At 41.1% G+C, this 17272-nt stretch overlaps 1 protein-coding gene across 1 annotated transcript in view; it reads right to left on the bottom strand.

The window, feature by feature from the left end:
* SPTBN5 (spectrin, beta, non-erythrocytic 5) overlaps positions 1–17272 on the bottom strand; it is a 99780-nt gene that overhangs the window by 68422 nt on the left and 14086 nt on the right. Inside the window, exons 11-26 of the mRNA XM_010580055.1 lie at positions 16209–16415; positions 14842–15033; positions 13979–14131; positions 13304–13434; positions 11825–12076; positions 10858–11145; positions 9957–10203; positions 8953–9092; positions 7871–7970; positions 7008–7178; positions 6751–6915; positions 5772–5998; positions 5020–5206; positions 3539–3739; positions 2259–2375; positions 1494–1657 (exon numbers count right to left, since the gene is read on the bottom strand). Coding sequence (XP_010578357.1) covers positions 1494–1657; positions 2259–2375; positions 3539–3739; positions 5020–5206; positions 5772–5998; positions 6751–6915; positions 7008–7178; positions 7871–7970; positions 8953–9092; positions 9957–10203; positions 10858–11145; positions 11825–12076; positions 13304–13434; positions 13979–14131; positions 14842–15033; positions 16209–16415 — 2942 coding nt within the window. The remainder of the gene's footprint in view (positions 1–1493; positions 1658–2258; positions 2376–3538; positions 3740–5019; positions 5207–5771; positions 5999–6750; positions 6916–7007; positions 7179–7870; positions 7971–8952; positions 9093–9956; positions 10204–10857; positions 11146–11824; positions 12077–13303; positions 13435–13978; positions 14132–14841; positions 15034–16208; positions 16416–17272) is intronic.

Genomic DNA, 17272 nt, shown 5'->3' with positions numbered 1-17272 from the left:
TGGGAATTATGTTTGTAGGATGACAGCTGTTGGCCAGGTCAGACTCATTGGCTGAGTTTCCCAGAAGAACACTGTGCCTAGCTGAGCTCTCTCCCTGGTTTGTGGGGTTTTTTTGTGGTCTGGTTTTTTTTTCTTCTCATGAGAATACCCTTCATTTTTTTTTCCAGATCTGTCCTGATCTGTCTTTCTAAAGATAATTGTAGTACTTATGAAAATGAAAAAGAAATCTTTCTAACTGAGGATGGTGCATCAGGAAGGCAGACGCTATGAAAGCCATTTTATGCTATTCTGGTCATATTGCCTGTTCAGCAAAATTGCTGCAACCTGCTGCGTATTTCTGATTGTCTAGAGTATCTTATAATACAGCCTGACATGTTGCAGACCTTCCACAGTAAAGAAAATATCAAGTTTCCGTCTGCTAACACTGTCTGGCCATTGTGCAAACATTTCAGGAAAGATGAACCTGGCTTCCCTGTTTAATCACAAATGCTCATCACAAGGGATGTAGCCTGCTGAGAGAGTCCAGCCCACCAAGGAGAATGCAGATCAGAGGTACAAACCAGAGCACCAATAAGGCACCATGAGACCCAGGTTAACATTAAGCATGAATGAACACAAAACATTTCTGTGTTCAACACACACAAATGTTTTGATGTTTCTAGACTGACTATTTCTTTTCCTGAACTTTTCATTCACAGGATTTTCTATTGATGCTTTTACTTTTTTAATTGTAAACAAGAATAGAAACAGAAGGTAAAATATCAGCATTTCCTCTAGGCTTAATTATTCTAGTATTCAGACTCATTTATTTGTTATTCTGTTTGCAGAGCCCCATTCCTTTTCTGAGTGAAATTTTTGTGGAGGAAAAACCTAAAGTATTCAGACGTTTGTTCCTTCCTGACAACAAACCAGAAGTGTTTCAAAACTCTGTGTACAAGCAAACTGTCCTGTTGTAAACATCTTAATGTAACAATAACAGAAAGGAATTGAGATGAGAAGTAAATCACTCATTCAAGAATAAAACCCTTCCTATACTAGCACAGCCACTGGGCATAAAGACAAGTGTAACTGTAATTTCTCCCCTCTGCTATGTAATTAATTAAGTAATTTTCAAGCAATGCTAAGGAAATCTTTTAAAACCATTTTTTTCCTTTTGATAGCAGATTCCAAATACCACAAAGACAAGTCAGAATCCGGCATCTCAAGTGCCCTTAAGGGAGGATGATGAAGGGTAAATTTGTGGGCTTCAAATCCTTAATATGTAGTAAAACTCCCTGAATAAAATGTAGAGTTCTTGCTTAGCAATAATGAAAAGCTCATAGGTGCACAGAATTCTAATATAGAAAGAAGCAAGCAATTTCCTACATATGATTGAAAAAAGAGGAGATGATGGATATGATCTAAATTCCAGTGAGGCACTGGGAGATATCCTTTATCGACATCAGTGGGCTTTGAATCAAACATAGGATCCAAGGGGCAGTTCTAGTTTATACCTTGCTGCTGCTAGTTCCTGCAACTCCTGGAGTCTTGAATTTACTCGTTCCTTTGGTGCATCAACCTCAACATACTGGATGGAGCCCACAACAGGAAGAGTTTGGGCACTTTGACTCAGTTCTTTCATCAAATTTTGGTAAATTGCAATCTCATGCTCCAGTGCCTGGCAGAGAAAAGAGGATTGAGAGCCATTTGTCCAAGATATCCTCTGTTTGAACTTTTACACCAGCCTATGGTGTAATCATTGAGAAATTAGAAGAGGAGAAAAATTTCTGGAAGCATGTGACGATTCCAAGACTTCATCAATTTTAGATCGTTTTCTAGCAACATTTTTTGGAAAAAAAGTGTACATAAATTCAAACAAATTAGGTGAGTAAAGGCAATTAGAAATTCCTGATACATTATTAAGCAGAGAAAAGTATTCCTGGAATCATACTCTATCTGTATTTTTTATTTTAGGAAAAAAAAAAAAAAAGGCTTCTGCATGTATTTGTTGACACTGAAAAGCAGATATCAGATCATAGTCAGTTTTGGCCTCAGAAAAATAAGATGAGAATATTCACCATTCTCATTTTTCCTCAAACTACATTTTTTTCCAACCATATTACTAAGCTGCATTGATCTCTTCTATCAGTCCATTCACATGTAGACATACATCAATGTGAAATATCTTGGACACTTAAGTACCAATGAGATAGAAAATTTTACAACTGCAGACAAACAAGAAGATCAGGCCAGCGTACAGAATTTAAGCAGAGAAATACCTTATGTTTCTTGAGGAGTTTCAGTGTTCCATCTTCATCCTTACCATAGTCCTTGCTTGTCACAAGTGGATGTTTTTCTGCAATCCAAGCCTCCAGGTCTGAAGTGTTCATTAAAAACTATCAGTTAAAGGGAAAGCAAATTAGTTTCTACCTCAATTTTCAAAACACTCATGTTATTTTTTTGACCTAATAAATTCTAAATGGGGGGTGCACTGTAAGATGTACTGCAATGTTTTAATAAATAACAAATAAAGAATATTTTATCCCAAGAACTACTATTCCACACTGTTCTGTCAAATCATACAAAGGTGAAGGACGCCACAGATAGAAGACTTCAGTGCAGGATAACTAAGGTATTCTCCAGGCTTCAAAGCTCTGGCAGTAAGTTTCAGGTTGTCTCACTTTTCTTTCTTCACATCACTATCCTTACTTGACTCTTCCTTTACCTTATTCACTCAGGGTAGAGGCTAACTGTATAATATCAGTGTGGTATTTCTCCTTCCCCTTCCTGAGTTCAAATCACCTATAAGAATCAGGCTTCATAAAGCCTATAGTATGGACAGCTATTTTTATAGATGGAGGAAATGAGAACCAGATGATCAAATTCTCCAGGGAACATACTTTAGGTGGGCCCGTGAACTCTGTGCAAATGCTGTTTATGTCTACAAAACTGCATGTGTTATCTGAATAACTGCACTCCTACATGACCCACTGATGACAGAAAATTTGGGTTATCGAGATAAATATTTGCATGCAATATTTTTATTTAAACAGGCTAAACATAAAGGTCCAGTTTCCTGTTGAAAATAATAGGGTCAAAAGTCCTAACTCACTCTGAGAGTGAAAGAGTGTTATCAGTTTCTCAGTACCATTTTGTTGCCTGAAACATTGTTGCCTGGAACGGTTAAGGATTGGATGGCACAAGAGATCCCTTCTTGACTGTTTTCCTTATTATAATTCTCCAGTATGAAGGACCAGTAGGTCAAAGCCTGAGGCTGTATAAAGGTATTGAGAAAGGAGCTACTACTAGGAGAAATGCATGTTCTGCACGCAACCATAAGGGATGGGTACAGAGTCTAAGGCAAACCTCTAGAGCAGCAGGTCTAGACTGGGGGCTGCATTCAGCTATGCGACCCAGCCCTCTATTCCCATGAGTCTGGCCTCAAGCAACTGAAGTGAATACCAGTCCTAGCAAAGCTGTTTTGTTATTCACTTTAAAACTTTGGTCTTCTTGTTTGTCTGAAGAAGCTACTGTGTAAGCACTTTGCTGTAATTTGTACCTCCTGGAAGCCAACTGAGTGCTGCAGCTGCTTCATCCTTTCCTCACAGGCCTTCTCCAAGCCCTGCCAGGCAGTCACAAGCTCCTGGCATTTCTCACTTATTTTCTGAGCTGATGGGTGCTGGCCTACAACCATTGTCTTTCCTTTATCCAGGACCCGCTGGACTTGCTGTTTGTGGGCATTCACTTCTGCCTGTAGTTCCTGGGAATGAGATAAAAGAAAAAATAGGAATAAAGGGAGGGTATGTGAGGACAAAGAAATTCTATGTGCTCTTAGTCCTAAGCAAAACTGGCAGCTGGTGATGGTGGGCAGAGTATAGCCAGTGGACAGAAGGACTGCCTGTTTCTAGAACAAGTGCAGCCTCAGCCACTGGTCCCTGCCCCACTTGTATAATGTTCTGCTCTTGGTGCTGCCATTGAGGGAGGAGATAAGAGTCTGTAGGGTGGCAGCAGACATCACTTAACTTCCCTACACCCTCAGCATTATTCACTGAAGTCCTCAGCCTGGTCGTCTGGCCCGATCCTGCCCCTTCTCCTTACCATGCACCTGCCCCTTCCCCTGCCCAGCAGCCAGGGAGATTTGGGAGATGGAGCAGGCCAAAGGATGAGACACAAAGCTGGGGGATTCAGAAAAGAGTGTTGAGCTGCTGATGGGAAAATAAAATATCCCAGAAGATGAATGGGCTGGAGGATGATGGGAAGAGAGACATTGACAACAGTACCATGAAAATTACACTCCTGCTGCATAAAGCCTCCCTACTGGTCTTACAACCCTTCTCATGGAACTTGCAAGCCAGGTGCTGCAAAATCCAGTGTTGCCTGTGGTGCAGGGCAGCTCTAAGGTGCCCTTCTGGCTGTGAGGAACTGCTACAAAGAATCGAACTCTCCAGAAATCAGTGTTAACTTGTCTTTATAAATATATTGACTGTGGCTTGTTCAAACCATTTTACAAGCAGTACAGAACTAAAATAAACATTAAATGGCTGTTTTATGCTTTCCTAGAGAATCTAGCATGCACATATCTCAAGACTGCATGTATAATGAAGCAGTAGGTATAGAACTAAAATAGAATGAGCATGTAACAGTCAAAATATTCAAACCAGATCAACCCACAAAGCAAAACCCTATTTTTTTTTCTATTTAGTGTGAGGTATGCTAGCTTTTTAGCCACTTTTAATGGGAAGAGCTACAAAACTTCTCATAATAATAATACTACTGCAATATATGACAAATTTTGCAGTTCCCATAGGAATTTCATGTTTGCTCTGAAAATCATCACCACATTGCTGACTTGTCTCAATCCACTGGAACCATTTTAGCTGGGCCAGTGCTGGAATCAGTGAATGTACTCATTGAAAGTGTGGCAGTACATTTTGCTTGCAACAGCCTTCCTGAAGGTAAAGGAGAACTGTGCAGGTGCTGGTTTGCAGCCTGAGGTGAAATGCAAAGTGCCACTATAACACACTTGATTAAACAAGTTACCTTGTGTTTTTGCAACAGGCTTTGAGCCACATCCAAGGACTTCCCACGGTTGGTGGAATGGGCAATAGGCAATCGTTCATTAATCCAGTTCAGTTCCATGTCATGATAATGGTAGAACTCATAGAGATCCACTGCAGCTTCCAGCAATTTACGCCTCTCATCAAGAGGTGCTTGCAAAGACTCAAACCTAGGGGTCATCCATTAAATATATGTTAAAACAAAGCTTTATCCTGATTCTGCCAAGGGAATTAGGCTATGATACCACTGTGAAGATTAGAAAACACTGGACACTTCTTTGCAATTAAATTTCAATGTGCTGGCTGCACATACAAGAATCTCTTCTCCAGAAGGCCACTTTTGGCAAGTAGACTTATACAATAACACTAAACATAAGCAGAGGAAGTGATTGCACTTTTGAAGTCGTAGGCTTGTCCTGTGATGTTTTAAGGAACTAGGCAGTATTAAATGCTGGATCACTGCACCTCTTAGAAAGCAGTGGGAGACCTGTAGATAAGCAAAGGACTAGAAGTGGAGGGCAACAGGCAAGGAGCAAGGTCCAGTAATAAAGGTTGAGGTGGGTCAACAGGCAGCTGTGTAGGTGCAGATCAAAGCACACTTGTGGTACAACTGGGAGGAGAAATCATTCCTGAATATGGGTTAAACTTAATAAACGAAAAGACATTTTCTAGAAGGGAGAACAAAAAATGCTATTTGTCACAAGGGGTGGAGATAAAAAGAGAGTGACACCTCACCTTTTCAGATATTTCTGTGTTTCATCCAGAATCCTCTGGGAGTCAAAGTGATTGGTAGCCATTTTCCTCGCATGAGATACAATAGAGTTCATCTTCTCTGCCAGCTCATGCGTCTCATTTTCCAGCTGTCTGTGCTGCTTGAGTAGATCACGGCTGGAGCGCAAATCGTGGCCTGTCTCACATTCCTGAAGAACTTTCTCAATTTTCTCTATCTTCTTTTTGGCATCCTGCCAGGAAGGATTACAGCACACTCGTACTGACCTTTCAACATAATTTTCTCTCACTCAGCCCCTCCCACGACCATTTTCTGGACACAATTTTTAAATCCATATGTCCTTTCTTTGTAACATGATGGCCAGGTGTCTCTAAGAGGCAACTCCTGGGAACATTTTGTTTTGCATACTGTTTTGGAGCACTCTTCCCTCTGAGACACTACAGCACATCGTTAAAAACAGTCTCTTTGAACTATCTTCATTGACATGATACAAAACAGTCTTCAAAGGCTTCAGATTGTAGCTACAACAGAACAGCAGTTCCATGACATACTGGTACTGAAACAGCTTCACAGCGCATTATTCCTCTTATACAATTTGCCTGGATGCCAATGTACTTAATACAGTGCCATGCCTCCAACCCCCAAACTGACTCCAAGCAAGCAGTTATGTCTGCACAGCACTGACCCATACAGAGAGTTTTGATTGTCTTCCCAGTACAAGATGGCCACACAGATGCAGTGCAGAGCATGAGTTCAACAGCTTTGTGTCTTGGTGCTGTGCTGGCACTGTTGACCTGCTCATAGCTTTGGAGTGAGCCTGGTCAGTGTTACATTGGGTTTTCTCTCCTGAGACTGTAGACAAAATGGGCACCTTAAAATACACTTTTATCTGGATGGTATTCTGTTCTTTTTCATGAGGACCACACAACAGAAGAACCAGGCTCCTAGGCCATTCCTCCCCTCTGTTCCCCATCACCTCCTGACCTGGAGCAGTTCCATGAGCTGTTCTTGCTGCCCAGCTTGTCTCAGCTTGTCACCTCGCTCTATCATTTTGCCATACAATTCTTTCCACTTCTTTTGAAGCTCTGACATCTTCTCCTGGATAGAAACTGCAGCATAATGTTTGTCTTGAATCAGCTGATTTCCTTTCTGGAGAAACACAGCACATCATTTTTTTGAGCAGACCAGCATCTATGAAGTTTGGGACAAGATGGAAGCCTTAGCTCCAAAACTGCCATCACCTTTATCAGTGTTGCAAAGTGCTCCTCATTAGCCATCATTTCCTTCTCAGCAGCCTCATGCCACTTCAGTTTGCGTAGAACATTTGTTGGATCACGATAGGATTCATCTGATGCAATCTTGTACTTCTCTTCTATCCATATCAAAAGCTCAGCAGCATCACGATTAAACTCCTTACAGAAACAAACAGGATTAAATTAATTTAACTTCTGATTCTGTGTGGGTTTGAGGTGCGTCCTTGCTGTTAGGATCAAGCCCTGATTTTTTTTTTCTAACAGTTAGGAAATGTGATATATTTTCAGATTGAAGTTGTTCTACATAATCAACACTCTTAATTGAAGAGGTATGATCTTGAACCATTGACAAGTAATATCTCCTAGTCCCTTTTTTACCACATTTACTAATCTGTTGCCTTTAATTGTCAGTGAAGGCTTGCATTTTTGACAGACTATTTTAACCATAGGTGGTCCAGTCCTCCAGTATAAGTTTGTATCTCAGCACTGGAAGCTAAATTTGGTGCCAAAAGTACAGTTACTGTAAGTAACTGTAACAAATTATTAAGGCCCAGAACAGTAATGAACAGAATAAACTTATCCAGTAGACAAAATATCCTGTTGATTTTTTCATTCCATTTTTTTCATTCATCTCCATTTTTGTTTTGATATTTTGCTATGGTTATGGCTTTGTCACAGTTATCACCAATGCATCACCTGCTCCCTGGAAAGTGAAATTCTCTGTCTTACAGCCAAAGAGAAAGTAAGCTGCAGTAGGAACGCTCAGCAGTTTGAGATTTGTCCCATATTAAGAGAAAGGGTAAAATTATTTCACACATGCCTGACCAAATCTGCAGTATCAGTCCTTTTACCTGCAGCTGTAGGGAATCCAACAACCTCTGTTTTCTCTTGGCATTGCTTTGTATCAGCCGCTCCCACCTTCGCTGGAGAGTGACCATTCTCTCTTCAATACTACGAAGAAAAACAGGAAGTCCAATGCAGTACTAGTCATATTAGTTCCCCTTGGTTGTACTGTAGTCATGACTATGATATAAATGGAATCTAGTTCAACACCTCTGTTGACAGGACGAAGGGATATACAGCCCTGTCCCATGACCATGCTGGGCTCACCTGGAAAGCAGCTATTGCTTGCCACCTGCTCTGGATTTTACTCTTGTATGGCTGCGTTACATTAGTGAATTGCAGTCACGTACATGTGACTAAAAGAACCAGACCTTTCTCTTTCCCAAATATTCCACCTTAACTAATAATTTTCTCTGTGATGTAAGTGTGATGAGGCTCTGGAATGGCCTTTTAATGGTAGTAGTACTGGCAAGAAATCAGATTTTAAGATCAGTTTTATAAATTTGTGGAGGGAATTTTCAAGACATTATGACTGTGATCACAAGAACACAGTCTTTTCGACCCAAGAGGTCCATTCTGACCCTATATTCCTAATTCTTGTTTATGCAGAGGTCCCCTTACTAGATCATAGTGGCTCTAGCACAGAAAAGGAATTAGAGATGACAGTTCAGCTTCAACAAAACCGTGAAGGAGCTGCTCCTGATGAGTTATTTCCTTGTGAAGTCTTCTGTAACTTTTTAACAGCAAACATTAATTCTAATATGTCATACTGATAAATGAAGGAATGTTTTATGTAAGCATTTAATGAGTTTACATTAAAGAAGTTTTAACACTATATATAATTTATGATACAAGACAAATTATTCTAGCATTCTGTCAAATGCCACTTTTAACCTAAAGCATTTCACTTATTTGTCCTGAGAGCACAGGAAGTCTGTAGTTTTTTGAAAAAAATCCGCCACCCCCCCATCCAGCAGATCACAGCTTGGAGGTCAGCTAAATCCTGGCTCAGAGAAAGTTTTTCATCTCACCCTAATCATACTGGATTGTTTATTAAAGCTAAATAAAAAAGGAAGGAGTTTGGACTCACACATGAGACGCAAAGTGCCTGCTCTCTGTTAGGTTCACCCCATTTTCATTAAGTGCCTCAACTCTTCTCTTCAGTGCCATCAGCAGTTGTTCAAATTCCTGATGTTGCTTCAGCAGGTTTCGAACAGCATCTACGTGGTCCTGCATTTAAGGAAGAAAATTAGATCAAGTTTTTTCTTGGTCATGTGTTGTTTCTGTAGCAACGAGAAAAAATTTGGACCTTATTTTCCCCCTTCCTTTACAGGCAGGAGATATAGTGTATATTTTTCATATGCCTAACGATGTTCAGGGCTGCAAACAAGCAGCAGGTGTTTAGGTTTGTATCGTATCTGGTTCTTCAGTTTTATGTTTCCATTATGGTTCCATTTTCACCTTTTAAGAAAATCTGCATTCTGAATTTACGCCAGCACTCTGGCACATCTAGGTACATGCAATACGAAAGGCTGCAACTAAGTAAAACTTTATTCCACTAAGCTGACCCAAAAGTTTTGAGGTTTCAGTTTCAGCTGAAAACATAAAAGGTGATGAGATACCACAGCCTCCACCTTCACTGATCTTGTGAATAGTGCCTGCATTTGTTTTTTCCCTTCATTTACTTTAATGGTCTTAAAATACTCAATGGAAAGAAAAGGCTTTATTTTTTTAAAGTCAGGTTTTTACTTCACAAAAAAAATTAATTTATTATGGTCAAGCCGAACCCTTTTTTTTAATGGCTAGCCACCAAACTGAGTTGTCAATTGTATATAAACCATCTGACATGTACAAACACAGCAACAAATCACAACTCTAGCTGTTTTTAAGATTTTTTTTTTTTTGAGAGACATTGAGCTCCATTCTCATTGAGTAAGAACATAAGAACATTAATAAGAACCTTAAAGTCTAGTTTCCAAGCATTAAAATGCCATGACCATAAGAATTAGAAAACTGATCTAATTAAGAAAATTGTTGCTACTCCCTGGATGGGGAGACAAAGTAGGAGAAAACAAAATCAGCTGCTGTACATACCCCAAGGTCATCCCCCCGGAGGAAGGCCTCATGGCCAGAGAGGGCTGCATTGATACGGTCTCCCTCCCTATTAAACTTCTGCAATTCCAGGCCATCCTGCAGCTTTTTCCGTCGCTGTTCCCACATTTTTTCCAGCTCTTTGTTCTCCTTGGCAAGCCTCTCCATGGACTGGTGGACATCTATGGTCCTGCCATTACTGGGTTGTTCATGGATTACTTTGCGCCCTAGCTCTTCCAGCTGCACAAATCTTCCCAGAGTCAAAAAGAAAAGTGAGACCTCACTGCAGAAGGGTATATATGAATTGTCTTTCATCACAGCTCTTTGCTCTCTTGGCAGTGCCTAGACATTAAGCTTCCCTCCCTCCCTTTCACTCTTTTTCTGCTAGCCATGGTTGTGCACTACAAAGTACAGCTGGTTGGTTGCCCAGGGATACATGCTGGAGGCAGTAGGTGAGATTTCGCCATTTGGATTGAAAGCCCAAACAAGCAAGCTTTCCCATTAAAAGGGAGAGGAGGGCCAACTCAGTATCTGGAACTTCATAACAGTGCAGAAGGAGAACTGAAGATGATGGCAACTGGAAGCATAAGGCCTGAGAAGGGAAGGACTGGGGGAACCGAAATAAAGTGCAGATGGCACTATCCGAGTGTCAGGAGAGCTTGTGGAATACTACTCCAAATATACAGCTCCTCCTTTCCCCTCTGTCAGCCATCAGGGTAAGTATGCAAAAGCTAACTGGATTTTGTGTTCTGCAGTGTCCTTTTGACACTAAGCTTCAAGAGCATTTGAATAAACTCTCAGCATCACTTTCATACACAATTTATGTACACGATAGACATATTTCATCTTCACAGTACTGTTGTCATATCACCCCACTCTGCCCACCCAGACAGAATCTCTCTACCTTTCTTTCTGAGACCTAATTTCTTTCAGCAGGTCCTGATGTTCCTTCAGCAATTGCTCTGCAGAAGCCACATCCACACCCATTTCTTCACTGCTCAGTTTCTCCCGAATGCCTTCTGCCCACAGCAGGAGCCTACGGCTGTCTTGCAGGAAGGACTGTTGATTTTGGGCCCACTGCAGAATGCCCCGCTTCTTTTGGATCTCCAGCTTGAGCTCTGCCAGAAGCCTCTCCATGTTCTCCACCTGCTCAGTGATGGCTTTGCTCTCTGCAGGGTTGGTGTCCTTAATCCTACAAAGGAAATAAAATACATTCAATTAGATGAATATTTCAGGCATTTAGAGCTTGAATCAATACTCTTTAAAAGGAATGGATTTGGATATTTACACTTCCATTAAAAAGAAAGTCAGCTAAGGCAACAAATATTCCACACTAGCAAGAAATATTGGTGTGAATATGGTGTACTGCAGAAAGTGCATCCCTGTGAAAGACTCTGGTAACACTGTTGTGGTTCAATGAATCATTCTCATTGTGAATGTACAGAAAGCTTAAAGAAGTAAAAACCTTTAAATTCATATTTCAAATTCAAACTCCTACGCACAATTCTCTGCTATTTTTCTTCCTTCATCCTTGCTTCCCCTGATTACCTTCTTCAGGACCTAAATGATACCTAGGGTATCAAAATGTGGAAGTAACTCCCATTAGTAGAGATAACTTGTTAGAGCCACAAACATCCTGTAGTATTTATCCTCCTACAACAGTGAAGTTTGGAAGCAATCACTTCACCAATCACCCAACCGTACTCAAGAGATATGATCTCAATCCAGCAGGCAAGTGAGCTCTTCAGGTTGCTAGAAAGAGAAACTTAGAGAAAAACTTCACAAGCTGCTCATTCTCTTTACAGCCATAATTTACAATATTATCTTAGGGAACTAGCAAAGAATATGGAAACAAAAAGCAGGTTCCTTACGATTTTGCAACACTCCTCAAGTATTCAATTTTCCTCTCTATCACCAGGACCTCTCTCTCAACTGTAGACAGTTTGCGCTTGTCTGACTCCAGCCCAGCAGGTGAGTTCCCTGGTTCCAGATCCCTGAGTTGGACCATCTTGTCTTGCAGTAGCACTCCTATGCTCTGACAGTCCTGAAGAAATGTCCTCACATCAGCCACCCCAATCAGCTCAGAGCCCTTCTCGTCCTTCAGAGCTTCCATGCGTTCCCACCTTGGAGAGAGATAACCCGATTACTTGCATCTAGCCTCAGGCACTACCCCAAAACTTACCTTCACCTAGAGAGCAGGTTCAATTTGCAGCCTTCATTATACACGAGCTATATCCCTTTTCTATTCAGAAAAAGTCTTGTATAAAGATTTCATCAGGACTTAAGTGGGCTGAAGGGGTGAACAGTAGCATGCCCCTGCAACCTCAAAAGTTCATCTCAGTGCCATGTCAAGCAAGGGGACCCTGCTCAGGTGACCAGAACACACTGGACACGATGCCAATAAACAACAGTAGTCAAAATCAGGACCCAGCTGTGCCTCTTAGTTCCAGCTGGGTGGTGTGGTACCAAGAGTACGTACACAACAGGTACTAAACATACTTTGTGAAGTCAAACAGGATTTGATGTTCCTTTCAATATTTGTGAAGGGCACCCTCACCCTGATGTTCAAGTAACCAAATCAGCTGCTGCAGTGCAGTACAGAGAGAACTGCTCTGAATCCATCGCCACCACCTGTGGGTGGATTCACATTGTGCTTTAACACACGTACACGAATTGCTGCAGTTTAAGTATCTCGGTGTCAGGGGTCTACAAGCACCCCCCAGTCCTGGAGGCATGACGCCAGCCTCAGGGCCAGCCTAGAGCCAGCGCAGCTGAGGGCTGCCCCCTTCCCACTGGTGACAGTGGGGATAGGCTGCCAGGCAGCTCTGAGGATTGGGACTCAACTCTGGCCGTGGCTGCCATCCCAGGCCTGCCCTGCTCGCCTCCCTGTGGGACAGGCCCTGCATGCTGAGGCCCCTCTGCCCATGCTGGCTGTCCATCCCAAAGGGAGCAGGCGACCCTCGCTGCCCCTTGACAGTCTGGCCCAGGCCCAGGCCTCACACCAAAAACAGGCTTCCCGGCCAGGTTGCAGCCCTGGCCCCTCGCCACAGACTAGTCGGGCCATGGGGACTATGGGCTGCCCTCCCACCTGCCCTTTTCCCTGGCTGGGGCAGTGGGACAGGCCCCGGCTGCGAGGCCCAGCCCAGGCCCCAGTCTCTGTCTGGTGGCAACAGTCGCCCCTGAATACAGCAAACTTCAGCCACACATAAAAACCTCCCCTCAGGCCAATTCTGGGAGTTAAAAATCTCTTAGATGGGTAATCTCTCAGTGTAGTCTAGATCGGGTGTGAAAGGTCAGCTCTCCAACTGCCCCCATGAGATAGTCCTTTGTTTTATCGGTAGCACCTTTACCTGCTGTTGATGTCTTTCAGCCAAATCTGGATCTCAGAATATTTGCTGATACTGATCTTTCCATATTTAACCGCTAAGTTTTCAATATCCCCCAGCTGGCTTTTGCCTGCAGCCAGTTCCATTAAAAAGCTCTAAAACAGAAAATATACAAGAATGCAGAACTTGAGGTTTTTCCATTTCTGTGGACACGATTCTCAATAATCTGTCATATCCACTCATGTCCGACTTTCAGAGTTGGCTTCTCCATTTACCTGTCTGCTGGCCACCATACACACCTGCACATGTAGTTCCCCTATAGCCCTCCTGACCTCCCCTGGTGTGCACGCTCTGCCTATGCACGTATGTCCCACTCCACCGGGATGCAAGTGCACTGCAGGATTTTTTCATCATCTGACATTCTTCTTCAAGTGGGTTAAGACAAATAACAAACAGAGTCCTCTTATACCATGATATTTGTACATAATTCCATGTTGACAGGAGAAGTTAAAGGGACATAATTACATCAGCTTCAATGAGCTTGGCACAGTCTATACAAAAGAAGCATCTGATCTATGCATGACTCTGTAAGTTGAAAAGAATTAATGGACTCTCAAAACTTCATTTCTCAACTTCATCTATTCTCCCAAGATCAATCTGATTTAAAAGATGTCATCTGTGAGCAGGGTAAAGAGGTACCTGATATTTCTGCTGCATGATCTCCACATTGTCTGCTTGAGGCTGAAGAGTCCGGAAGATGTTCTCTTTATCTTTCATCCATGACTGAAATTCTTTGCAAGAGCTACAGAAGCGGTAATATCCAATCATGTCCTCCAGAGCCTTTTTTCTGTCCTGTGAAACAGGTGAAGACTTAAGTATTGTTGTAATAACTCCTTGCTGCTTGAAGGAAAAAAAAAAAATCCTTGCATTTAAACTACAGTACACAGGTGGTAGCTTAGTAGTTTTGCCAGACACTGCTGAAAGAGAACAGAACATGTTGCCTTAAGATCACAATACTTCTTCCCAGAGCAATAGTGGTTTAAAAGCCTAAAAGAAGCAGTTGGAGACTGCTCAGCCCCTGACAGGCAGCAAGGCTGCTGTGCTGCTTACTACTGCTGACTGAAGATTTACCTCAGTAATCTCAGGAATATGTAAAATGACATGTTTTTGTTGGTTCTTAGGGCAGGATTGTGGCAGGTGGGGGTGAAAAGTAATAAATGGAGAAAGTAGATTATGGTCCTTTATTTTTTCTGGTAGCAGGTAAGAGAGCCCAAAGATTTTGGACCTGCAGCAAGCAAACATGGGGGGCGGGGGAATTACACAAAAGAATCCGCTCTTCATAAAGTAGAAACACTAGAATGTAAATAGGAAGTTTGCCAGTATAAATTGTGTTTTGATACAAAACTTCAATGATAATCAATGATACTCTCAAGCCTTGAAGTCCCACAGGACTTCACAGGATTGAGGAACATTATTAAACTGAAAAGCAGAAGCCAGCACAGCACTTAACCTCACTTCGCATTCCTTTGGACTTGACTATCCCACTGGAGGGGATACTATACCTCAGCCATGCTCTGTAGATTTTTGTAAAGTGAATCTATTTCATCTTGGGTCTTCCAGATGTTCTCTGGAAGAAAATGAACATCTGGGCTGGAGGTTCCAGGGAACGCAGTTTCAGATGTTGCCCAGGTTCGACTGAATGGTAGCTTAGCTGTCTTTTGATATAAGTCACTTGGGGCTTCCGTCTTCACTGTCTGTTAAGTAAAATTTAACAGAATCAATGGATGAGTATTTCTGATTGGATAAAAATTTCACATGGAAAGAAAATTTTGACTTGCTATTTCAAATCACAGCATCCTGACCCTTTAAACAAAACATTTCCAGTATTTGTTTGAATCTGTTTCCTTTGTTTTATTCTGAAAGAATGAACCAAATAACTGAAAAACATTTTAGTTTTGTTTAAAAGAAGAAGTTTCATTTAGCTCATTTTAAAATATTTTGATTCAGTAAAAATTCTCATTTTGTGCCCACATCAAAGTTGTTTGTTTTTTTTTTTTAATTTTTAAAATTGCCATCAAACCAAGGAATTGACTGTGCTCACAGTTCTGTTTGTGATGATGTTTTAGTACCTGAACATTTCCAGTTTCAAAGCCTACAAGTGTCCTAGTGAATAAATGCTTTTATTTGCACATCGATACCATCTTGTCACATGCTTTTTCATGTTTAATAACAAAGCAATACAATTTTTGTTCTAATAAAAATTAATGTTGGAATGATGAGGTAAAGGAAAGACCTAAAGTGGTGCTTGTAGCTCTCAAACTGGTTTGGCTAAACATTGAGTGATCATAGAAGTCTGAAATAAGCAAGCTATGAAATATGCCATTCATCTCCCCTGATTTCTGTTGTCAAATGAGCTGATCTCAGGTCAAAAGTTCCCTTTCTAGTCAGTGAAAAAGAAGGGCATCTGCAAAGGTTGACTTCTTCCCATGTGCCTTAAACATCCATCCTGGGATGCTATGAATTTCTCCTGGAGCTGTGGGATGGTTCATCACTACATTAGGATGCAGAATTTGTAAAGATGTTTAGATTAAATGTCTGCTTTTTAAAGCTGATTGAAATTAGTAAGGTTATGAGAATAAAGGGTGAGAAGGTTTTTGTGAGGAGCAGTAGAGGGAACTAATGTAGATGAATGTATTTCTAATATTTCACAGAACACTAACTAGGTGGGCTACGAATGGCCAATGAACAACTTTGTCATCTAAAAATTTGCCTCAATTCTAATTAAAAATTTCTTCTAAATTAAAAAAATGCTATTGTTTACGTCATTTAGAATATTCTACTCTGGCAAAATAAAAGTATTTTACATAATTAAAAAAACATTTAATTTACATTCTTCAACAAAATGTGACACAACCCCTTGTCTACTTACTGCAGCTGGAGCTTGCTCTGCTGCAATGTCAGCCTGCTCTTTCAGGCGTCTCATCTCAGAGGAGTAGGCTGCAATCTCCTTCTCCAGGCGCAAGTGACGATGCAACAGTGCTTCAGCACTCGATTCGTCTTTTCCATAGTCCTTGCTGGCCAGAAGGGGCTGCCTTTCTCGCAACCATGAATTTGCTTCATCGATGTCAGCAAAGTACTGAAGGAACACAGGGAAGAAAACACTTGGTTTCATCCTGGAGGTATTATATCCAGCTCCTTCCTCTTTTGAAAATTATGAATAAGGACAAACGCCATTAGATCTGTAGCTATAAGGTTACTTCCAGGTGTTGTGAAAACTATGAACAAGATAGCTCTAAATCTGTGATGTATTTCATGATCACATCAAACACAGGTAATTCACAGAATCACAGTTAGTAAACAGATTCAAGGATTGCCTATATAACTCTTGAAAACCTCCTAACTAACTAAAACTTTATGGTGCTTAATAGCAGCAGTAAAAGGAACCCAAAATGTACAATGTTGGTAGGCACCATGTAATTCCAACAGATATTTTCTAAAGGTTCTAAGGAATGGTCCAACAACGAACAATGAACTAGGTCTACAACAAAAGCTTTCTCCTTTTTTCCAGAATTTGCAGTCTGCCTGGATATGGTTGTAAAAAAGCAAAACAAGATTTTGAGATACAGAATAAAAGTACAACAGAAAAAAAAGAAAACCCATAGTAGTGAAGGAAAAAGAACTAAAACACCATAATGATGTTAAACTTACTAGACAGAAGAGGTAATTTAGACTTTGTCAAGAACAAAGCTGTTAAGTTTTGTTCAAGTGTCTCATGGAAACAAAAGACTGAGCAAAAAACTTACAAAAGGGAGAATAAGAATACCTGAGATAATGTTATGTGATTTGTGAATGCTGCTTTTATAAGAGCTCTTTATTTACAGATGTGTGAATGTCTGTAGGTGTAAAAGTGTAGATCAGAATGGCAGGGTCAAATATTTCCCTGGCTTTGGGAAGTTCATGGTTGATCCAAGTCTTAAGGCATGTTTCTTTCAT

This window comes from Haliaeetus leucocephalus, unplaced genomic scaffold (assembly GCF_000737465.1).
Source record: "Haliaeetus leucocephalus isolate CR32 unplaced genomic scaffold, Haliaeetus_leucocephalus-4.0 Scaffold696, whole genome shotgun sequence".
Lineage (NCBI taxonomy): Eukaryota > Metazoa > Chordata > Aves > Accipitriformes > Accipitridae > Haliaeetus > Haliaeetus leucocephalus.
The sequence above is the reverse complement of the archived record's forward strand: the minus strand, read 5'-3'. Positions and strand labels throughout refer to the sequence as shown.